This window comes from Loxodonta africana, chromosome 24, assembly GCF_030014295.1.
Source record: "Loxodonta africana isolate mLoxAfr1 chromosome 24, mLoxAfr1.hap2, whole genome shotgun sequence".
Taxonomy (NCBI): Eukaryota; Metazoa; Chordata; class Mammalia; order Proboscidea; family Elephantidae; genus Loxodonta; species Loxodonta africana.
In genome coordinates this window covers 7,624,238-7,646,925 of record NC_087365.1, presented here as the reverse complement: position 1 = coordinate 7,646,925, position 22,688 = coordinate 7,624,238, and the positions used below count along the sequence as shown (strand labels likewise).

General features: G+C 40.7%; 1 protein-coding gene across 1 annotated transcript in view; it reads left to right on the top strand.

Moving 5' to 3' along the window:
* The window catches only part of CFAP61 (cilia and flagella associated protein 61), a 405,193-nt gene that overhangs the window by 20,928 nt on the left and 361,577 nt on the right, over positions 1-22,688 (top strand). The window contains exon 2 of the mRNA XM_064276462.1: positions 16,455-16,605. Within this exon, the coding sequence (XP_064132532.1) occupies positions 16,455-16,605 (151 nt within the window). The remainder of the gene's footprint in view (positions 1-16,454; positions 16,606-22,688) is intronic.

The window sequence follows — 22,688 nt, the reverse complement described above, 5'->3', positions numbered from 1 at the left end:
TGTAAGGATGGCTCAGGAGCGGGCACTGTTTCGTTCTGTTGTGCATAGTGTTGCTAGGAGTCGGAACCGACTCGACGGCATCTAACAACAATGAGAAGGCTTAGGTTCCACATCTGTGAAATGGACAATTATACGTAATGTTATGGATTGAATTGTGCCCCCCCAAAATGTGTGTCACCTTGGCTAGGCCACGATTCCCAGTATTGTGTGATTGTCCACCGTTTTGTCATCTGATGTGATTTACCTATGTGTTGTAAATCCCACCTCTATGTTGTTAATGAGGCAGGATTATAGGTAGTTATGTTAATGAGGCAGGACTCAACCTACAAGATTAGATTGTATCTTGAATCAATCTCTTTTGAGATATAAAAGAGACAAGTGAGCAGGGAGTCAGAGGGACCTCATGACACCAAGAATGGAAAACCAGGAGGGGAGCGCATCCTTTGGACCTAGGGTCCCTACGATGAGAAGCTCCTGCAAGAGAGGAAGATTGAAGACAAGGACCTTTCCCCAGAGCTAACAGAGACAAAAAGCCTTCCCCTAGAGTTGGCACCCTGAATTTGTCAGACTTCTAGCCTCCTAAACTGTGAGAGAATAAACTTCTGTTTGTTTGTTAAAGCTGTTCCCTTGTGGTATTTCTGTTATAGCAGCCCAAGACATCTAACTTGTAAGTTGAATGGGAAAATGAAAATACTTGTGCAGTGCCTGTGCCTAGGAGGTGCCTGTGGGATTTTCCCCTGTCCTCTGGCTGTGCCTGTGTGGCATCTGGGTCTGAGACGAGTGACCCTTCACAAGGACTAGGGTCACATAGAGGAGAGCTTTCTATTCTCCTTCTATTCCTTCCTCAGCAACTGCAGCCAAAGAAAAGAATTAGACACCATTTTCTGAAGTGAAATGGAATTCTCTTCAGTGTATGTCGTTAAAGGAAACAACATGCTGCAGAACATTGTGGCTGCCTCTGAGGTGGGGAAGCGTGGTAGGGGACAGAGCTGGGGCCTTTCACTCTGTGTTTTTCTGTATAATCTTTACCATGTAAATGAATTCCTCATATAAGTAAATCATAGAGCACACCTTGTCAACAAACACGGCTTTGAGCTGTGCCCTGTTAGGCATGAAGTTTGTCACGCGTGACTTGAGCAGGAAGAACAGGTGACTGGGCTGTCCGTGTGATTGCTAGTTCTCCCTCAGCCTTCAGGGGCAGATCCTGATCAAGGGATATTGAGAACATGAAACGTAGAGAGAGGGGTGACAAACTTTATACAGGGTTTTTTTTTCCCCCTCCGAAAAGCTTGCACAAATGTATTTTCTCAAATCCTATGTATGGTCACTTACTAATTACGTTTGATCCTCATTTTTTGTGGATTTCTTAATTGTGAATTCTCCACTTGCTAAAATTTATTGGAACCCCGAAATCAATCTAGCATTTTCACGGTCATCCGTGGGCTTGTGAAGAGTGGTGAAAATTTTGAGTTGCCGGCATACACGCTTCCAGCTGAGGCCGACCAAGGCGATGCCCTTTCTTATTTCAGTGCTCATACTGCAAACGTGTTCTTTTCTGCAGTCTACTTAGTGCCATGTTTTTTGCATTTTTGTGCTCTTTGTTGAGAATTTCTCTGGCTAAAATGGCCCTCGTGTGTACTGACGTGCCATCTAGCATTCCTGATGGCAAGAAGGCTGTGATGTGTTTTACAGAGAAAATACGTGTGTTAGATAAGCTGCATTCAGGCCCGAGTTATAGTGCTGTTCGCCGCGAGTTTGCCGTTAATGAATCAGCAATATACCTTAAATGAGGTGTCTTTAAACAGAAACACACATAAAACAAAGTTATATATTGATCAGTTGATGAATTCCTTGGGACCAGAGGCTCGCGGGAAGCTAACCCTGTGGATTAGGCTCCCCGAGGAGCAGTGGTTCAGTATTCATTATGTTTGCAGCAACTTCACTAGAGCATAACCATGGGAGTAACGAGAATCGACTGCATCTGAAAGTTTGCCTTTGGCAGCCTGTGTTTCTATATGTAAGCTGCGTGCTCCTTGCTGAGCCTTGGAGTGCTTGCGCAGGTACCTCACATTCAGGTGTGTATGTGTTTATGTACTTTCTGAATCAGCAGATATGAAAAGTAACTATGTCATATGGGAGGGAAGTAGTGAAAGCAATTAGGGTTAAATGGAATCCTTGTGACTGAAAAGGTTGTGATTTACCTTGGAAGCCAGCAAATTTCAGAAGGAAAAGCACATTTGTGTTTTTATTAATGTCTTTGAGCTTCCAAAACAGCTGTGCAAAGCCCGTGTCATCTTTAATTTTCATATTCGGTAGCTCTGTTCATCACTAGACCAACTTTTAGGGTTACTGACTTATTTTGCAGGCACTTCTAAAATGCTGGTTTCTTTCCTAGTTTATTTATTTATTTTTTTATTGAGCGTCTACTCAGGGCCAAAGGGACGCAGGAGTGAACAAAACTGACCTTGCCTAAAAATCCTGCTAAATTTTGGGAGGCGGGGAGGTAAGTAGTGATGAGGGATAGGAAATGAGGAGGAAAGGGCTAAAAGAACCCACCTCTCTGCGGACAGAGATCACAGTGCAGCCTGCTGAGGTGGAGACCCGCACGCTACTCAGTGGGCTGGACGTGCAGGGAACACTGAGCTCTGTTTTGTTCACTGTGTTTAACAAAGCAGAAAATGTGGGCTGTGTTTCATCAAGATTTCGTCCAGTATGGTGAAATAAGATAAGTTTTGTCCGAATTAGAAAATTCTCTGAACGAATTCAGTGAATGAGACATTACTCTAGTGCAAAGAGCTCTGATTTCTGTGGCTTGGTGATAGCTTTGAGCTGTAACATGTTTTGTATGAAATATATACATATATGTACATATTTTTAATAGGGCTCCTTTGGTTTAAATTTGGCTTATTACAAAGAATAGTTAAAAACCCAGCCTTTAAAACAGTGTAGCTTTCTGCCTTCACCCTCTGTCCCTCTTCTTTCCCTCCTTCACTCGCATAGTGGTTTGTATCTGCCTCATAGAGGGCATATGGCTAGGAGGTAAGAAGTAGGAATTATACATACAAAAGGTTAATGCTACAAAAGTTAATTTTTACCATCAGCTATTTGGAAATTACAGTGCATTTTCCTAAAGAAACAGAGTTATTGCCAACCCACAAAACTTATTTTATCCATGTCTGTGTGGTATAATATTATGCTAATTGTACTGTAGAACCCAACTACCATTTATCTTAAGTTTTCCGTGGACAAATACATTTCAAGAATGGGTTCCAAGGACACATTTTGCCCTTACTTCTTGAGGGGAGTGTGGCTGCCCTGTCCCTAACTCCTGTCGTCTTCCTCCCCTTCCCACCCTACCCCCTCCCATCACCGCCATAGCTGAGATGTGGTGGCCCTGCACTGGGGCATTTCCTCATCTGATAATTAAGAGTGAAGACTCTCAGCTTGGAGCTATGGGTCATAGCTCTGGGGGACTGAGGGCTGAGGGGAGCTGCCTCAGGGGTTGAGTGAGGGAAGTGGAGGGACAGTGCTCCATGAATCAGAAGGGGAGACGTTTTGGGGCTGCGTCCCAACAACGTGTGGGATGCTCTGTGTGGGTCCCCTGTGTGGATCCTCTATTCTGGGACTCAGAGGACAGCCTGCTGCTCCCTGTTGATGATAGCCACTGCTTGGCCGGGGCCCTTGGGCCACATGCACCCCTGGTTTAGCCAGCTGTGGCTCAGGAGTGTGATCACACATGGTTACCTGTGATCCTGTGAGGGGATGGTAGCAGTAAGCACCAAGATTGACATCCCTAGCATGTTTCTAAAAGATGCCCTTACCCGTGGTGGTACCCAAGGTGGATTTTTCTTGATATATGCATGAGCATCTTTTTTAAAGTTATGTCTTTATTTATGTGGTTACCTAGTCTTTATGGCAAGAGATGTTGGTTTTTCTTTTATGTTGGAGATGTAAATTTGCTGCTAAAATATACTCATTTAAATAAAAAGTGGATTGATCTTTTTGAAAATTGTTAAAGTATAGGAAGTGCATGCATGTGAAAGACTGCTTGGCCGATGGCTCTCATAAAATGATATGCCATCAGGCAGAAAAAAGTAGGTTAAAAATAATATAGATTGTGCGATTCCATTTTTAAAAACAAACAAGGTATATTTCAATGTATCGCCACCCTCAAAAAAGAAATGTCTAGAAAGAGGCACCAAAATATTGACAGTGATTGGTTGTTTCTGAAGGTGGTATTAAGGGTGGTTCTCAAATTAGTTTCTCATCTTGATAGCAAGTATTTTCTAATTTTTTTTTTCCTGCAATGAAAATGTAGTATTACTTTTGTGGCAAAAATATAACTGGAATGTATCTCTCGCTCTTTCTCTGTTCTCCCCAGTGTCTCTTCTCCTCCTCCTTCAGCTATATGCTGTCTTCTCTCTGATTCCCCTCAATAAGGACATGGGTGACTCTTGCCTTCTTTGTCGTTTGTAGAGAATGTTTAAATCTTTTCCTCCTCCCCAGCTGTGTCTGTCAGTTAGTCATATTGTGGTGTGATGCTCTAAGCTATGCCACTGGTATTTGGTAGACAGTTTTTAGCAGAGCTTCCAGACTAAGACAGACTAGGAAGAAGGACCTGGCAGTCTATTTCTGAAGAAGTTGGCCAATGAAAACCTTATGAATAACAGTGGAACATTGTCTAATATAGTGCCAGAAGATGAGCCCCTCACGTTGGAAGACACTCAAAGAGCTGTCTCCTCAAAGTGGAGTCAACCTTAATAACATGGATGGAGTAAAGCTTTCAGGACCTTCTTTTGTTGAGATGTCATGAGTCAAAATCAGAAGAAACAGCCGCAGACATCTACTAATAATCGTAACATGGAATGTAGGAAGTATGAATCTAGGAAAATTGGAAGCTGTTAAAAATGAAATGGACCTCATAAAGATCAGCATCCTAGGCATTAGTGAGCTGAAATGGACTGGTACTGGCCATTTTGAATTGGACAGTCATGTTGTCTTCTGTGCTGGGAATGACAAATTGAAGAGGAATGGCATCACACTTATCATCAAAAAGAACATTTCAAGATCTATCCTGAAGTACAATGCTGTCAGTGATGGGATAAATTTCATACACCTACAAAGAAGACCAGTTAATATGGCTATTATTCACATTTATGCACCAGCCACTAATGCCAAAGATGAGGAAATTGAAGATTTTTACCAACTTCTGTAGTTTGAAATTGATCAAGCATGAAATCAAGACACATTGATAATTACTGGTGAATGGAATGTGAAAGTTGGAAACAAAGAAGAAGGATCGGTAGTTGGAAAATATGGCCTTGGTGATAGAAATGACATCGGAGATCATATGATAGAGTTTTTCAAGACCAACGACTACTTCATTGCAAATACCTTTTTTCAACAACATAAATGGCAACTATACACGTGAGCCTCACCTGATGGAATACACAAGAATCAAATCCACTACATCTGTGGAAAAAGATGGTGGAAGAGCTCAACGTCATCAGTCAGAACAATGCCAGGGGCTACCTGTGGAACAGACCATTATTGTTCGTATGCAAGTTCAGGTCGAACCTGAAGAAAATTAGAGCAAGTCCTTGAGAGCCAAAATATAATTTGAGTGTATTCCATCTGAATTTAGAGACCATCTCAGAAATACATTTCATGCATTGGACACTATTGACCGAAGAACAGATGAGATGTGGAATGACATCAAGGACATCATACATGAAGAAAGCAAGAGGTCATTAAAAAGACAGGAAAGAAAGAAAAGACCAAAATGGCTGTCAGAAGAGACTCTGAAACTCGCTCTTGAACGTCAAGTAGTTGAAGTGAATGGAAGAAATGTGAAGTGAAAAAGATGAACAGATTTCAAAGGGCGGCTTGAGAAGACAAAGTAAATTATTATAATTAAATGTGCAATTACCTGGAGTTAGAAAACCAAAAGGGAAGAGTACGCACAGCATTTCTCAAGCTGAAAGAGCCGAAATAAAAATTCAAAACTTGAGTTGCAATACTGAAAGATTCTCTGGGGAAAATATTGAGTGACGCAGGAAACATCAAAAGAAGATGGAAGGAATACACAGAGGCATGGCACCAAAGAGAACTGGTTAACATTCAGCTATTTCAGGAGGTAGCATATGATCAAGAACTGACGGAAGAAGTCCAAGCTGCACTGAAGGCACTGGCAAGAAAAAGGCTCTAGGAATTGATGGAATACTAAATGAAATTTTTCAACAAATGGATGCAGCATTGGAGGTGCTCACTAATCTATGTCAAGAAATTTGGAAGATAGCTTCCTGGTCAACCGCCTGGAAGAGATCCATATTTGTGCCCATTCCAAAGAAAGGTGATCCAACTGAATGTGTAAATTATTGAGCAATATCATTAATATTACACACAAGTAAAATTTTGATGAAGACCATTCAAAAGCAACGGTAGCGGTACATCAACAGGGAACTGCCAGAAGTTCAAGCTGGATTCAGAAGAGGACATGGAACAAGAGATATCACTGCTGTTATCAGATGGATCTTGGCTAAAAGCAGAGAACACCAGAAAGATGTTTACCTCTATTTATTGAGTGCACAAAGGCATTCCACTCTGTGGATCATAACAAATTAGGGATAACTTTGTGAAGAATGGGAATTCCAGAACACTGAATTGTGCTCGTGGGGAATATTTACATAAACCGAGAGGCAGTTGTTTGGACAGAATAAGAAGATACTGATTGGTTTAAACTCAGGAAAGGTGTGGATCAGGGTTGCATTCTTTCACCATACCTATTCAATCTGTATGCTGAGCAAATAATCCAAGAAGCTGGACTATATGAGGAACTTGCATCAGGACTTGAGAAAGATTCTCTAACAACTTATGATATGCAGATGACACAACCTTACTTGCTGAATGTGAGAAGGACTTGAAACACTTACTGAAGATCAAAGACTACACCCATCAGTATGAATTGCGCTTCAGCATAAAAGAAAAATCCTTGTAACTAGACCAATAAGCAACATCATGTTAAATGAAAAAAAGATTGAGGTTGCCAAGGATTTCATTTTACTTGGATCCACAGTGAATACCCATGGAAGCAGCACTCAAGAAATCAAAGGACATATTGCATTGGGCAAATCTGCTGCAAAAGACTTCTTTAAAGAGTTAAAAAGTGGGAGGCAGAGCCAAAATGGTAGAATAGACAGACGCTTTCGGAGAGCCATCTTATAACAAAGACCCGAAAAAAACAAGTGAAATGAGTATATTTATGACAAGCTGGAAGCCCTGAACATCAAAGGCAAGGTTAGAAAATGAACTGAGGGACAGGGGAAGGAAGAGATGGTTCAGAGGCAGAGAGGAGTTACTGGACTTGAATCGCCGGGAGCCCTCAGGCACCATTCCCGGAAGCATCTGAGGCAGGCTGGTACTAGCGTTCGGCAGCAGTTTCCTCAGAGAGAAGCAGTCAGCCACACAGCCTACTCATACCTCTGGAACCAGAGAAGAACAGCGCTCTCAGCAAAAGCTAAGTACTTGTGTGTATTATACCACACCCCCTGTCCCCAAGCTGGCTTCAGTGGCTGTTGATTCCCCTGGGCCTGAGAAAGGCCCTGATGAGTGCCTAGAGCTATCCTCCAGGCCCTGGAGAAGGAATACATTCACAATTGGGGGAAAAGATAATTTGCCAGCTCCACTAACCTGGGGAGCTCAGGACAGAAGCAGCTCCTGTCCAGGCATAAATGGCCCATGGACTTTGAGTACTTTCCCCTCTGCATTGACCTGTGTGGGCCTATTTCAGGAGAATAGGTCCTTGTTGACAGACTACAACTGTTTCAGCTGTGTGGTGGATAGGTGGGTGTTTGATGTTTGACACTGCTTTGCCTATTAAACAGGGTCCTCACCTACCCACATCAGGGGCCTAAGGATGGGTGGCTCCGCTCAGGTCACCTAGCCACCTGCAACAGGTGTCCAAGGATAACTGGTACCTCCCAGTCCTTACAACCAAAAGCATTGGGTGCCCATGGTCTGTCTGCAGAACCCACCCACCTGTACGCTCTAGGGAACAGGGACACACTTTCCTCAGAGACATGTGGGGGACAGTTCTCAGCCCCCTGCTTTGTTCAGAGCATGACCCCCTGCTGCAATCAGATACCAGTACCTACACCAATCACCCCTGCCCCTCTAAGACTGTAAGACAGATCCTGTACCACACACTTGATGATCAGCTACCTGGACACCTGAGCTGAATTCATACAAGAAAATTGAATGGACTCCTAGACTGATATACCTGATAACAGCTCTAGCCATCTGGGGACAGGATGTCAGAGTTCCAAAGGGGAAAATAATCAAGCTAGCTCACTCAAGCAACCCATTTGGGCATTTCAGAACAAAACAAAACAAAGCAAGAAGCTATGATACAGTAAGCAAACATAAACTAAACTAATACGATAGCTTATAGATGCCTTGGAGACAACAGTCAATATCAAGTCACATAAAGAAACAGAGCATGATCACTTCAATAAGCTCTCAAAACAAAGAATCAAGGGATCTTCTAGATGAAAGTGCATTTCTGGAATTACCAGAGGCAGAATACAAAAGATTAATGTACAAAACCCTTCAAGACATTGGGAGGGAAATCAGACAATATGCAGAACAAGACCAGGAACACACAGATAAAGCAGTTGAAGAAATTAAAAAGGTTATTCAGGAACACAATGAAAAATTAATAAGCTGGAAAAATCCATAGACAGACATCAATCAGAAATTCAGAAGATTAACAATAAAATTACAGAAGTAGACAACTCAATAGAAAGAAGAGTAGAACTGAGCAAGTGGAAGGCAGAATTTCTGAACTTGAAGATAAAGCACTTGGCACTAATATATTTGAAGAAAAATCAGATAAAAGAATTTTAAAAAATGAAGAACCGTAAGGATTATGTGGGAGTCTATCAATAGAAATAACCTATGAGTGATTGGAGTACCAGAACAGGGAAGGGTAACAGAAATACAGAGAGAATTGTCAAAGATCTGTTGGCAGAAAACTTCCCTGGTGTTGTGAAAGATGAGAAGATACCTATCCAAGATGCTCATCAAACTCCACATAAGGTAGATCTTAAAAGAAAGTCACCAAGACATAATCCAGGTTGCCAAAACCAAAGATAAAGAGAGAATTTTAAGAGCAGCTAGGGATAAATGAAAAGCCACCTACAAAGGAGAGTCAATAAGAATAAACTCGGACTACTCGGTAAAAACCATGCCGGCAAGAAGGCAATGGGATGACTTACATAAAAAATTGAAGGGAAAAATTACCAGCAAAGAATCATATACCCAGCAAAACTGCCTCTCAAATATGAAGGTGGAATTAGGACATTTCCAGATAAACAGAAGTTTAGGGAATTCGTAAAAACCAAACCAAAACTACAAGAAATACTAAAGGGAGTTTTTTAGTTAGAAAATCAATAATATTAGGTATCAACCCAAGACTAGAACACTGGGCAGAGCAATCAGATGTCAACCCAGCAGGGAAATCACAAAAATAAATCAAGATAAAAAAACACTCAAAACAGGGAAAAAGCGATGTTATTATGTAAAAGAAGACAACATTAAAACAATAAAGAGGGACTAAGAAATGTAGTCATAGATCTTTCATATGGAGAAGAAGACAAGGCGATACAAAGAAATAAAAGTTAGGGTTAAATTTAGAAAAATAGGGGTAAATAAAAAGGTAACCGCAAAGGAGGCAAACTATCCTACATGTCAAAATAAAATACAAAAAAAAACTCAGCAGAAACAAAATCAACAACAATGAATATAAGGAAAAGACAATATATAATCTACTCAGAACAGAAAATTAAATGGGAAAAAGAAACTGTCAACGACACACAAAAAAAGACATCAAAATGATAGCACTAAGTTCATACCTATCCAGAATTACGCTGAATGTAAGTGGACTAAATGCACCAATAAAGAGACAGAGTGGCAGGGTGGATTAAAAAACACGATCTGTCTATATGCTGCCTACAAGAGACACTCCTTAGACTTAGAAACACAAACAAACTAAAACTCAAAGTATGGGGAAAAAAAAAATCAAGCAAAGAACAATCAAAAAAGAGCAGGAGTGGTAATATTAATTTCTGACAAAATAGACTTAAAGTTAATTCCATCATAAAGGACAAGGAAGGACACTATGTAATGATTAATGGGATAATATACCAGGAGGATATAACCATATTAAATATTTATGCACCCAATGACAGGGCTGCAAGATACATAAAACAAACTCTACCAGCACTGGAAAGTGAGATTGACAGCTCCACAATAATAGTAGGAGATTTCAACACACCACTTTCGGTGAAGGACAGGACATCCAGAAAGAAGCTCAATAAAGACACGGAAGATCTAAATGCCACAGTCAACCAACTTGACCTCATAGGCATATGCAGAACATTCCACCCAACAGCAGCCAAGTATACTTTCTTTTCTACTGCACATGGAACATTCTCTAGAATCGACCACATATTAGGTCATCAAGCAAGCCTTAGTAGAATCCAAAACACTGAAATATTACAAAGCATCTTCTCTGACCATAGGCCTTAAAAGTAGAAATCAGTTACAGAAAAAGCAGGGAAAAGAAATCAAACACTTGGAAACTGAGCAATACCCTGCTCAAAAAAGACTGGATTATAGAAGACACTAAGGATGGAATAAAGAAATTCAGAGAATCCAATGAGAATGAAAACACTTCCTATCAGAACCTCTGGGACACAGTGTAAGCAGTGCTTAGAGGTCAATTTATATAAGTAAATGCACACATACAAAAAGAAGAAAGGGCCAAAATCAAAGAATTATCCCTACAACTTGAACAAATAGAAAGAGAGCAACAAAAGAAACCCTCAGGCACCAGAAGAAAGCAAATAATATAAATTAGAGCAGAACTAAATGAAATAGAAAACAATTGAAAGAATTAACAGGACCAAAAGCTAGTTCTTTGACAAAATAAACAAAATTGATAAACCATTGGCCAAACTAACAAAAGAAAAACAGGAGAGGAAGCAAATATCCTGAATAAGAAATGACATGGGCGATATTACAACAGACACAACTGAAATTAAAAGAATCATATGAGATTACTATGAAAAATTGTACTCTAACAAATTTGAAAACCTAGAAGAAATGGATGAATTCCTAGAAACACACTACCTACCTAAACTAACACAACAAACAGAGGTAGAACAACTAAATAGACCCATAACAAAAAAAAAGAGACTGAAAAGGTAAAATCAGAAAACTCCCAACAAAAAAAAAAAACCCTGGCTGGGATGGCTTCACTGCAGAGTCCTACCAAATTTTCAAAAGAGAGTTAACACCACTACTACTAAAGGTATTTCAGAGCATAGAAAAGGACAGAATACTCCCAAACTCATTCTGTGAAGCCAGCATATCCCTGATACCAAAACCAGGTAAAGACACCACAAAAAAAGAAAATTACAGACCTATATCCCTCATGAACTTAGATGCAAAAATCCACAACAAAATTCTAGCCAATAGAATTCAACAACATATCAAAAAATAACTCACCATGACCAAGTGGGACTGATACCAGGTACACAGGGATGGTTCAAATGAGAAAAACAATTAATGTAATCCATCATATAAATAAAACAAAAGACAAGAATCACATGATTTTACCAATTGATGCAGAACAGGCATTTGATAAAGTTCAACACCCATTCATGATAAAAACTCTCAGCAAAATAGAAATAGAAGGAAAATTCCTCAACATAATAAAGGGCATTTATACAAAGCCAATAGCCAACATCATCCTAAATGAAGATAGTCTGAAAGCATTCCTCTCGAGACTGGGAACCAGACAAGGATGCCCTTTATTATCAGTCTTATTTGACGTTGTGCTGGAGGTCCTAGCCAGAGCAATTAGCCTAGATAAAGAAATAAATGGCATCTAGATTAGCAATGAAGAAGTAAAAGTATCTCTATTTGCAGATGACATGATCTTATACACAGAAAACCTGAAGGAATCCTCAAGAAAACTACTGAAACAATAGAAGAGTTCAGCCAGAGTATCAGGATAGAAGATAAACATACAAAAATCAGTTGGATTCCTCTACACCAACAAAAAGAACATCGAAGAGGAAATCACCAAATCAATACCATTTACAGTAGCCGTCAAGAAGACAAAATACTTAGGAATAAATCTTACCAGAGATGTACAAGACTTATACAAAGAAAACTACAAAACACTTCTGCAAGAAACCAAAAGGGACCTACATAAGTGAAAAAACATACCTTGCTCATGGATAGGAAGACTGAACATTGCAAAAATGTCTACTGTACCAAAAGCGATCTATAGGTATAATGCAATTCCAATCCAAATTCCAACATCATTTTTTAATGAGATGGAGAAACAAAACCAACTTCATATGGAAGGGAAAGAGGCCCCAGATAAGTAAAGCACTACTGAAGAAGAAGCCTCACTCTACGTGATTTTAGAACCTATTATACCGCCACAGTAGTCAAAACAGCCGAGTACTGGTACAACAACAGATATGTAGATCAATGGAACAGAATTGAGAATCCAGACATAAATCCATCCACATATGAGCAGTTGATATTTGACAAAGTCCCCGAAACAGTTAAATGGGGAAAAGACAGCCTTTTTAACAAATGGTGCTGGCATAACTGGATATCCATCTACAAAAAAATTAAACAAGACCCATACCTTACACCATGCACAAAAACCAACTCAAAACGGATCAAAGACCTAAATATAAAATCCAAAACATTAAGGATCATGGAAGAAAAAATAGGGACAACATTAGGAACCCTAATACATGACATAAACAGTATACAAAACATTATTAAGAATGCAGAAGAATAACTGGGAGCTCCTAAAAATGAAACACCTATGCTCATCCAAAGACTTCACCAAAAGAGTAAAAAGACTACCTACAGAATGGGAAAAAGTCTTTAGCTATGACATTTCTGATCAGCACCTATCTCTAAAATCTACATGATACTGCAAAAACTCAACTGCAAAAAGACAAATAAGCCAATTAAAAAATGGGCAAAAGATATGAACAGACACTTCACTAAAGAAGACATTCAGGTAGCTAACAAATACATGAGGGAATGCTCACAATCATTAGCTATTAGAGAAATGCAGATCAAAACTACAATGGGAATCCGTCTCACTCCAACAAGGCTGGCATTAATCCAAAAACCACAAAATAATAAATGTTGTAGAGGCTGTGGAGAGATTGGAACACTTATACACTACTGATGGGAATGTAAAATGGTACAACCACTTTGGAAATCAATTGGGTGCTTCCTTAAAAAGCTAGAAATAGAACTACCACACAATCCAGCAATCCCACTCCTTGGAATATATCCTAGAGAAGTAAGAGCCTTTACATGAGCAGATATATGCACACCCATGTTCATTGCAGCACTGTTTACAATAGCAAAAAGATGGAAGCAACCAAGGTGCCCATCAGTGGATGAATGGGTAAATACGTACTGGTATATTCACACAATGGACTACTACACATTGATAAAGAACAGTGATGAATCTGTGAAACATTTCATAACATGGAGGAATCTGGAAGGCATTATGCTGAGTGAAATTAGTCAGTTGCAAAAGGACAAATATTGTATAAGACCACTACTATAAGAACTGGAGAAATAGTTTAAACATAGAAGAAAATATTCTTTGATGGTTACAAGAGGGGAGAGCGAGAGTGGTATTCACTAATTAGATAGTAGATAAGAACTACTTTAGGTGACAGGAAAGACAACACACAATACAGGCGAGGTCAGCACAACTGGACTAAACCAAAACCAAAGAAGTTTCCTGAATAAACTGGATGCTTCGTAGGCCAGTGTAGCAGGGGGTGGGGTTTGGAGACCATGGTTTCAGGGGACACCTAAGTCAATTGGCTTAATAAAATCTATTAAGAAAACATTCTGCATCCCACTTTGGAGAGTGGCGCCTGGGGTCTTAAATGCTAGCAAGTGGCCATCTAAAATGCATCAATTTGTCTCAACTCACCTGGATCAAAGGAAAATGAAGAACACCAAGGACACAAGGTAATTACCAGCCCAAGAGACAGAAAGGGCCACATAAACCAGAGACTACTTCAGCCTGAGACTTGAAGAAGTAGATGGTCCCCGGCTGAAACTGATGACTGCCCTGACAGGGGACACAACAGAGAACTCCTGAGGGAGCAGGAGAGTAGTGGGATGCAGACCCCAAATTCTCATAAAAAGGCCAGACTTAATGGTCTGACTGAGATTAGAAGGACCCTGATGGTCATGGCCCCCAGACCTTCTGTTGGCCCAGGACAGGAGCCATTCCCAAAGCCAACTCTTCAGACAGGGATTGGACCGGACAATGTGATAGAAAAAGATGCTGGTGAAGAATGAGCTTCTTGGATCAAGTAGACACTTGAGACTATGTTGGCATCTCCTGTCTGGAGGGGAGATGAGAGGGCAGGGGGGTTAAAAGCTGGCAGAATGGACACTAAAAGAGAGAGTGGAGGGAAGGAGCAGACTGTCTCATTAGGGGGAGAGCAGATAGGAGTATATAGCACGGTTTATATAAATTTTTGTATGAGAAACAGACTTGATTTGTAAACTTTCACTTAAAGCCCAATAAAAATTAAAAAAAAAAAAAAGTTGAAAAGCAAAGATTCCACTTGGGCAGTAAGGTATGCCCGATGCAAGCCATGGTATTTTCAATCCCCTTATATGCATGTGAGGAAACTCTGGTGGTATAGTGGTTAAGTGCTACTGCTGCTAACCGAAAGGTCAGCAGTTTGAATCCAGCAGGCACTTCTTGGAAACTATGGGGCAGTTGTCCTTGTCCTACGTCCTATGTCGCTATGAGTCAGAACTGACTCGACAGCAATGGATTTTTTTTTTTTTTTTTTGGTTATATGCATGTGAACGCCATACTATGAATAAGGAAGACTGAAGAAGCACTGATGCCTTTAAATTATGGTGTTGGTGAAGAATATTGAATATACCATCGGATGCCAGAACAACAAACAATTCTGTCCCAGAAGTACAGCCAGAATGCTTCTTAGAAGCAAGGATGGCAAGACTTTATCTCATATATTTTGGACATGTTATCAGCAAGGACCAGTTCCTGGAGAATGATATCATGCTTGGTAAAGTAGAGGGTCAGTGAAAGAAAGGAAGACCCTCAACAAGATGGACTGACAGTGGCTGCAATGGTGGGCTCAAACATAGCAACAATTGTGAGGATGGCACAGTACCAGGCTGTGTTTCATTCCATTGTACTTACAGTTGGTGTGAGTCAGAAGTAACTCAGTGGCAGCTAACAGCGACAACGACCCTTCCCCGCCCCCCGCTGCTACCAGCTGAAGATGCGAGTGTTTAATTTGGCCGAGAAAGTGAGACAGAGTTTTGATTTGTGTGCAACTGGTTCTCCCTGTGGTAAAATATATGCTGGCTCTGAGGTGTGGCTCTCATTGTCATGGGGGCCACATGGGACAACAGTTGTGAGGACAACCACAATAGTCCCTTTGATCACCGGAATAATGGTTGGAAGGCCCTCTTGTACTTCCTTGTCTTTTATTAACTTGCTGGGTTGCCCCTCATGGTCTTCATGTCTGCAGCTGGGTCAGGTGATATATGCTCAGATCTATATGATTCAACTAGCCTGGGGACACGGGTTCGAGGTTTGGAGAAAAAGGCTAAGAATGCTCATACTGATGGAACTACAGTGTTAGCTTTTCTGGATGACCAAATTGTCTCAGTTTGCCTGGGACTTGCCCCTTTTTAGCATTGAGAGCCCTGCATTCTGGTCATCCTCTTAATCATGGCCACCCTAACTGTATGTGTTTAGCCCAACACAGTAGTAGTGGCAAGATGGAGAGAATAGGAAAAACTTCGTGGTCAGGTGGTTTTCCTAGCCGATATCCAAGGGAAGGTTATCGGACATTTAATAGTATCATATATATGATATTATATACATAATATCTTTCTAATGTATATATGAAATAATAATATATACATAAAATATAAAATATTTTCCTAATGAAATGCAATTTTAAACAAAAATGTGATTGATAGCACCAGATGGCCTGAAGTTGCTGCCACATAATTCCCACCTCTTGCAAAGGTTGGAAACTCTGGTGGCGTAGTGGTTAAGTGCTACGGCTGCTTACCAAGAGGTCAGCAGTTCAAATCCGCCAGGCGCTCCTTGGAAACTCTATGGGGCAGTTCTACTCTGTCCTATAGGGTTGCTATGAGTCAGAATCGATGCAACAGGAGTGGGTTTGGTTTTTTGGTTTTTACAAAGGTTAATCCTACCTTATCTAGCAGTTGCTAAGCTCTGGTAGCCAAAGGAGTGAGAAAATGACATGTCCTTACCTTGCTTTCACTAATCCTATTCATTTGTGTGATTTTAATCATTTCCACAGAGAAAAGGCAAACCTTGCTATTACCCTCTGCAATGACAAGGAGGAGGTCATGGCCCAGGCCACCTTCGTGGACTATCCCAACTGGAACATTGCCAGGCAGGACGACTGGGTGTCAGTGTTCCGGGAGCTTGACAGTGAGATCCCATGCACGGTAAGGAGTGACACTCAATTCTTATTGGAACAGTCTTAGAATATTAGAAGTAGGATATTTATTAGAATAATAATTACAGCTATTATTTATTTACTATTTTTTTATTAGAATAAATAATTCTGTTTATTTAGAACTATTTTTATTAATTTTGAAAGGAAGTCCTATGTTTGCATATTATCTCTTGTTGGATTTCAGACTGACCAGTTCAAAACTTACGACAGAACACACAAAAATTAGTAGGGTTCCTCTGCACAAACAAGGAGGACCCTGCAAAGGAAATCAAGAAAATATCATTTACAGTAGCTCCCCCAAAACAAAACAGGGGGACCAAAATTTCGGCATAGTTTATCAAACAAATCTGAAAATACGAGAATGACAGAAGATAGAATAGATAACTGGAACCTCCTAAAAATTAAATACTTACACTTGTTAAAAAAACTTTACCAAGAGAGTAAAAAGAGAACTGGGAAAAAATCTTTGGCAACAACGTTATCTGATGAAGGTTTAATCTCTAAAATATGTAGAAAACTTCCAACAATGCAACGACAAAAAGACAAACAATCCAATCAAAAAATGGGCAAGGACACGAACAGATACTTCATTAAAGAGGACTTTTAGGAGCCCAAAGAAGTCATGAAAAGATACTTGCCATCATTAGCCATTAGAGAGATGCAAATCAGAACTATAATGAGACACCATCTCAGCTTTGCAAGAATGGCAGTGATCAAAAAAACAGAAAGCAACAAATGGTGACGAAGTTGTGAGGGGACTAGAACTCTTATACATTGCTGGTGATGTTGTAAAACAGTTCAACCATTATGGAAAACAGCATGGTACTTTCTCAAAAAGCCAGAAATAGAAATACCTTATGATGGAGCGACTCCACTCCTAGATATATATCCTAGAGATATAAGAGCAGTGATACGAATAGACGTATGTACATGTATGTTCATTGCATCATTATTCACACTAGCAGAAAGATGGAAGCAACCTAAGTGTCCATCAGTGGATGAATGGATAAACAAGTTGTGCTACAAACATTCGATGGAATACTATACGGCTATAAAGAATAATAAAGAGTACATGAAACATCTTTTAACATGGGTGAATCTAGAGGACATTATGCTGAGTGAAATAAGTCAATCACAAAAAGACAAATATTGTATGGTCCCACTATTATAAAAAGTCAAGAACAAATACACACACAGAAAGCAAAATTCTTTTGATATTACCAGGGATGGGAGGGGAAGGAAGGGGAAATCACTCACTAGACAGTAGACACTTGTTATTTTTGGTAATGTGAAAAGTAATCCCAAATACAGGTGAAGTCAGCACAACTTGACTAAGGTAAATAAAGACACTAAGAACTACACAGGAAAAAGGGACAATTTTGGTAAATGTTATAACATATACAATTTTGCGACAATAGTAAATACAATTGAAGAACATGTGTGGTTACATGGGTAGTTGTGGATGTGTACGTGGATATAGAAAGGCATCCATGAGTAAGCACACGTGCACATATAGGTGTGTCTGTAGCCATATGTATATACATGTTTGTGAGTGCTGCATATGTGTCCATACATATAACAAACCACATGGGAGCACAGTTATAGACATATCCAAATAATTGGAGGGACTGCTGTACTGGCTCAGGGGCCTTAGGGCCATGGTCTCCGGTGACAATTTTGTCAGTTGGCGTAACATAGTTCACAAACATAATGTTCTATATCCGAGTTTATTGAGCAGCATCTGGGGTCTTAAAAACCTAGAAGCAGCCATCTAAGGTACAACTATAGGTCTGTACTCGTATGGAGCAAAAGAGAGTGATGGAAATCAATGGATCAAAGAAGAAACCAATCCACAGGACTAATAGCCCACATGAACTACAACCTCTTCAGACCTGACCAGAAGAACTAGATAGTGCCCAGCTACCAATACCGACCTTTCTGACCAGGGACATGATAGAAGGTCTTGGATAGAATGAAAGAAAAATATAATACAAAACTCAAATTCCTTGAAAAGCCAGAACTACTGGACCAATAGAAACTAGAGGAACCCCCAAAGCTATTGCTGTAAGATAACCTTTTTTATTATTATTGTACTTTGGATGAAGGTTTACAGAACAAGCTAGCTTCTCATTAAACAGCTAGTACACATACTGTTTTATGACATTGGTTACCAACCCCATGACATGGCAACACTCCCTTCTCGATCTTGGGTTCCCAACCACCGGTTTTCCTTTACTCTCATTTTCTTTTATGGGCCTGTCTAATCTTTGGCTGAAGGGTGCACCTCAGGAGTTACTTCATTACGGAGCTAAAAGGGTGTCTGGGGGCCATACTCTCGGAGGTTTTCCAGTCTCTGTCAGGCTAGTAAGTCTGGTCTTTTTTTGTAAGCTTGAATTTTGTTCTACATTTTTCTCCCACCCTGCCCAGGACCCTCTATTGTGATCCCTGTCAGAGCAGTCAGTGGTGGTAGCTGGGCACCATCTAGTTGTATTGGACTCAGTCTGGTGGAGGCTGTGGTAGTCATGGTCCAGTAGTCCTTTGGACTAATGTTTCCCTTGTGCCTTTAGTTTTCTTCATTCTCCCTTGCTCCTGACAGGGTGAGACCAATGGAGTATCTTAGATGGCAGCTCGCAAGCTTTTAAGACCCTGGACGGTATTCACCAAGGTAGAATGTAGAATATTTTCTTCATAAACTACGTTGTACCAGTTAATCTAGATGTTTCCCGAGACCATGGTCCCCACAGCCCTTAGCCCAGTAATTCAGTCCCTCAGGGAGTTTGGATGTATCTATGGAGCTTTCATGACCTTGCCTTGTACAAGTTGTGCTGGCTTCCCCAGTGTTGCATACTGTCTTACCCTTCACCAAAGTTAACACTTATCTATTTAGTGTTTTCCTTTTCATCCCAACCCCCCTCCCACCTTATAACCATCAAAGATTGTTTCTTTTTGTGTGTAAACCTTTTCATGAGTTTTTATAATAGTGGTCTCATACAATATTTGACCTTTTGTGATTGACTTATTTCACCCAGCGTAATGCCCTCCGGATTCATCCATGTTGTGAGATGCTTCACAGATTCATCGTTGTTTTTTGTCATTGCGTAGTATTCATTGGATGTCTGTACCACAGTTTGTTTATCCATTCATCTGTTGGTGGGCACTTAGGTTGTTTCCATCTTTTTGCTATTGTGAACAATTCTACAGTGAACATAGGTGTGCATATGTCTATCCGTGTGTCAGTTCTTATTTCTCTAGGATATATTCCTAGGAGTGGGATTGCTGGATTATATGGTATTTCTATTTCTAGCTTTCTAAGGAAGCACCGTATCATTTTCCAAGATGGTTGTACCATTTTGTATTCCCACCAACAGCGCACAAGAGTTCCAGTCTCCCCACAGCCTGTCCAAATTTTATTATTTTCTTTTTTTTTTGATACATGCCTGTGTTGCTGGGGTGAGTTGGTATCTCATTGTGGTTTTGATTTGCGTTTCCCTAGTGGCTAGTGATGGTGAGCATTTCCCTAGTGTCTGTTACCACTTGAATGTCTTCTCTAAGATAACCCTTGAATATGGGATTGAAACTATTTCTGCAGGTCACCCTTCAGCCAAATAATAGATTGGTTTATAAAATGAACAATATCATCCGTGATTAATGTACTCCCTTAAACAATTAACTATGTGAGGCCAAAGGGTCAACATTTACCCAAAAACAAAGGTGAGAAGGCAAGGAGGGGAAGGGAGGCTAGATCAATGGAAACAGAATGGAAATAATGAGAATGTTGACACATTGTAAAAATTGTAACCAATGGCAGAGAACAAATTGTATAAAAATTGTTAAAGAGGAACCTGATTAGCTATGTAAACTTTCACCTAAAACACAATAAAATATTATTAAAAAAAAAAACCACTTATGAAAGAAAGAATGTGACACCATGACAGTTGAAAATGAAGTTAGCTGGTGGGGAGGCAACGTGGCCTGAGCAGGAGGACCGAGGCGCGAGGACAGGGTAGGCAGTGGCCAGTCAGCCCACACTGGCAAAGCCCTGGCCATGCTGGGTCTGCTAATGAGAACTGGGGAGAAAGGATTACTGAAGTGACAGAGTGTATGCTGCCCGAGGGCTTCCACCTTCTTCCCCGTGCTTCTGTTTTCCAAGTGTCTGATACCCTAGAACACCTGTCATCTGGGCATTTACACTTGTAATGGCAACAGCAGAGCCTCAGATTTAGGTCCCACATTGTAATTTTCAAAGTGCTCTGGTGGACTGTGGCTCATTTGATCTCTTTTGGCTCCCAGCGCATGACGACTTATTCACTGATGGGGAGCAAGGTCGGTGGTGCCTGGGGAGTGCGGCCTTGGTAGTTGGTGCCAAGCCGAGCGCTCCCCGCGCATGGCCCACCAGAGCTGTCCCAGCTTCTATGGAGAGCCAGAGGCTGTACCTTCCGGCAGCACCCTTGCCTGTCGGTGAAAACCTGACACATACCCCCAGAGCCCTGCGTCAGAAAAAGTGGAAACACTTATCTTGTACATGGGTGGATTTGAGTGCAAGGATGCCCACATCCCAACAAATCAGTCAGCATTCAGTCAGCTGCTTTTCCTCCCTGCTGCGCCCCTCCCCCTGCACACTAGGTATCACTGTCAGAAAATTATCCCAAACTTGGAAACAGGCAAAAACATTCCTGGGTCTCCTTTCAGTCCAGGGCTTGCCCCTGTGATTGACTTTTTATTGACTGCACTGTCCAGCTCTTTGGGGGCAGCGATGAACTTGTAGATATTCATCCAGTTGAAATACCAGTGATATCTGTCTGGTGAAGAGAGAACTTCAAAGGCGATGGCATACAGGCCTGTAGGCACTTGTCAGTTCAGTGTCTAACCCAGCCACCTCTCGCCGAACATCCTTTATTAAGTTGCCTGCAAGGTACGCTCCCTGCACAGAATCGCTGCTGCCACCTCACTGGAGCCTTCGTTAACTGATGAGTAAATCCCTGACATTCTGTGTTCATTTTCTATCGTGGTTTGACCTTTTTGAAAATTGTAAATGAACATGATCATTCCAAACTGTTTTCCTTTTTGTTCCTTTTCTTGCTCTCTTAAGATGGTTTTTATTTTAAAACTACTTCCCACAACATTATAGAGCTGGGCTAGTCTGAATGAGATGTGCTCCAAGTACAAAATAGACACCAGGTTTCAAATATTAGTGCAAAAAAAAAAAAAAAAAAAACTAACTAAGATACCTCATTAATACTTTTACATCAATTATATGTCGAAATGATAATAATTTGAAAATCCCGTATTAAGTAAAATAAACTTAAAAGTTAAGTTTGCCTGTTTACTTTTTTAAAATGTGTCTATTAGAAAATTTAAAAGCACACACGTGGCTTGCATTTGGGTCTGCCGTTGTTCTCCTGTTGGACAGTGTTGGTGTAGAATGCTAAGGCCTGACACATCCTCTTTCCCAAGGGTATTTGCATCTGAAGTGGTGCTCTTTATCTTAAAGTTAAAGACTGCATCTTAAATTGTAATATTTCTGATGGATGAGAGAAATTTGGAGACAAACCAAGCAAGCAGTAAACCATGTCCTCCTAAGGCCAGTGCTGTTCGGAATGTAAAGCAGATGTTGAGGAAGGTTGTTGTGGGATTAAATGAGTTAATATGTGCTTAAAATAGCGCCATTGCTGCCGCTGCTGGTGGCGGTGCCTTCGTTATCTGGACTTTGGGGTTTGCAGCGTGTTGTGTGCCTTTCGGGAGTTTTCCAGGCTTTTGAATGAAGCTCATGATTCTCACCATTTTAAGTCCGGGACACATGGGGTAGCCATGAATCGGAATCCACTGGACAGCAACTGGCAACATAAAAACAGCACCTGGCAAGGCACACGTGATCACAAGAGTGGAGACCAAGACACACGGGTGTGCAGTTAGTAACCCAAGATCGCCTAGAGAGTTGCCCTGAAAACAAGAAACACAGCACTCTTGTTATCTTGGTGTGGGCGATAGTACTGCCCTAACCAGCCAACCACTTCACATTTGTGTTGTTTCTACAATTTAAATATTTGACCCTAAGTACAGAGGTACTGAGTT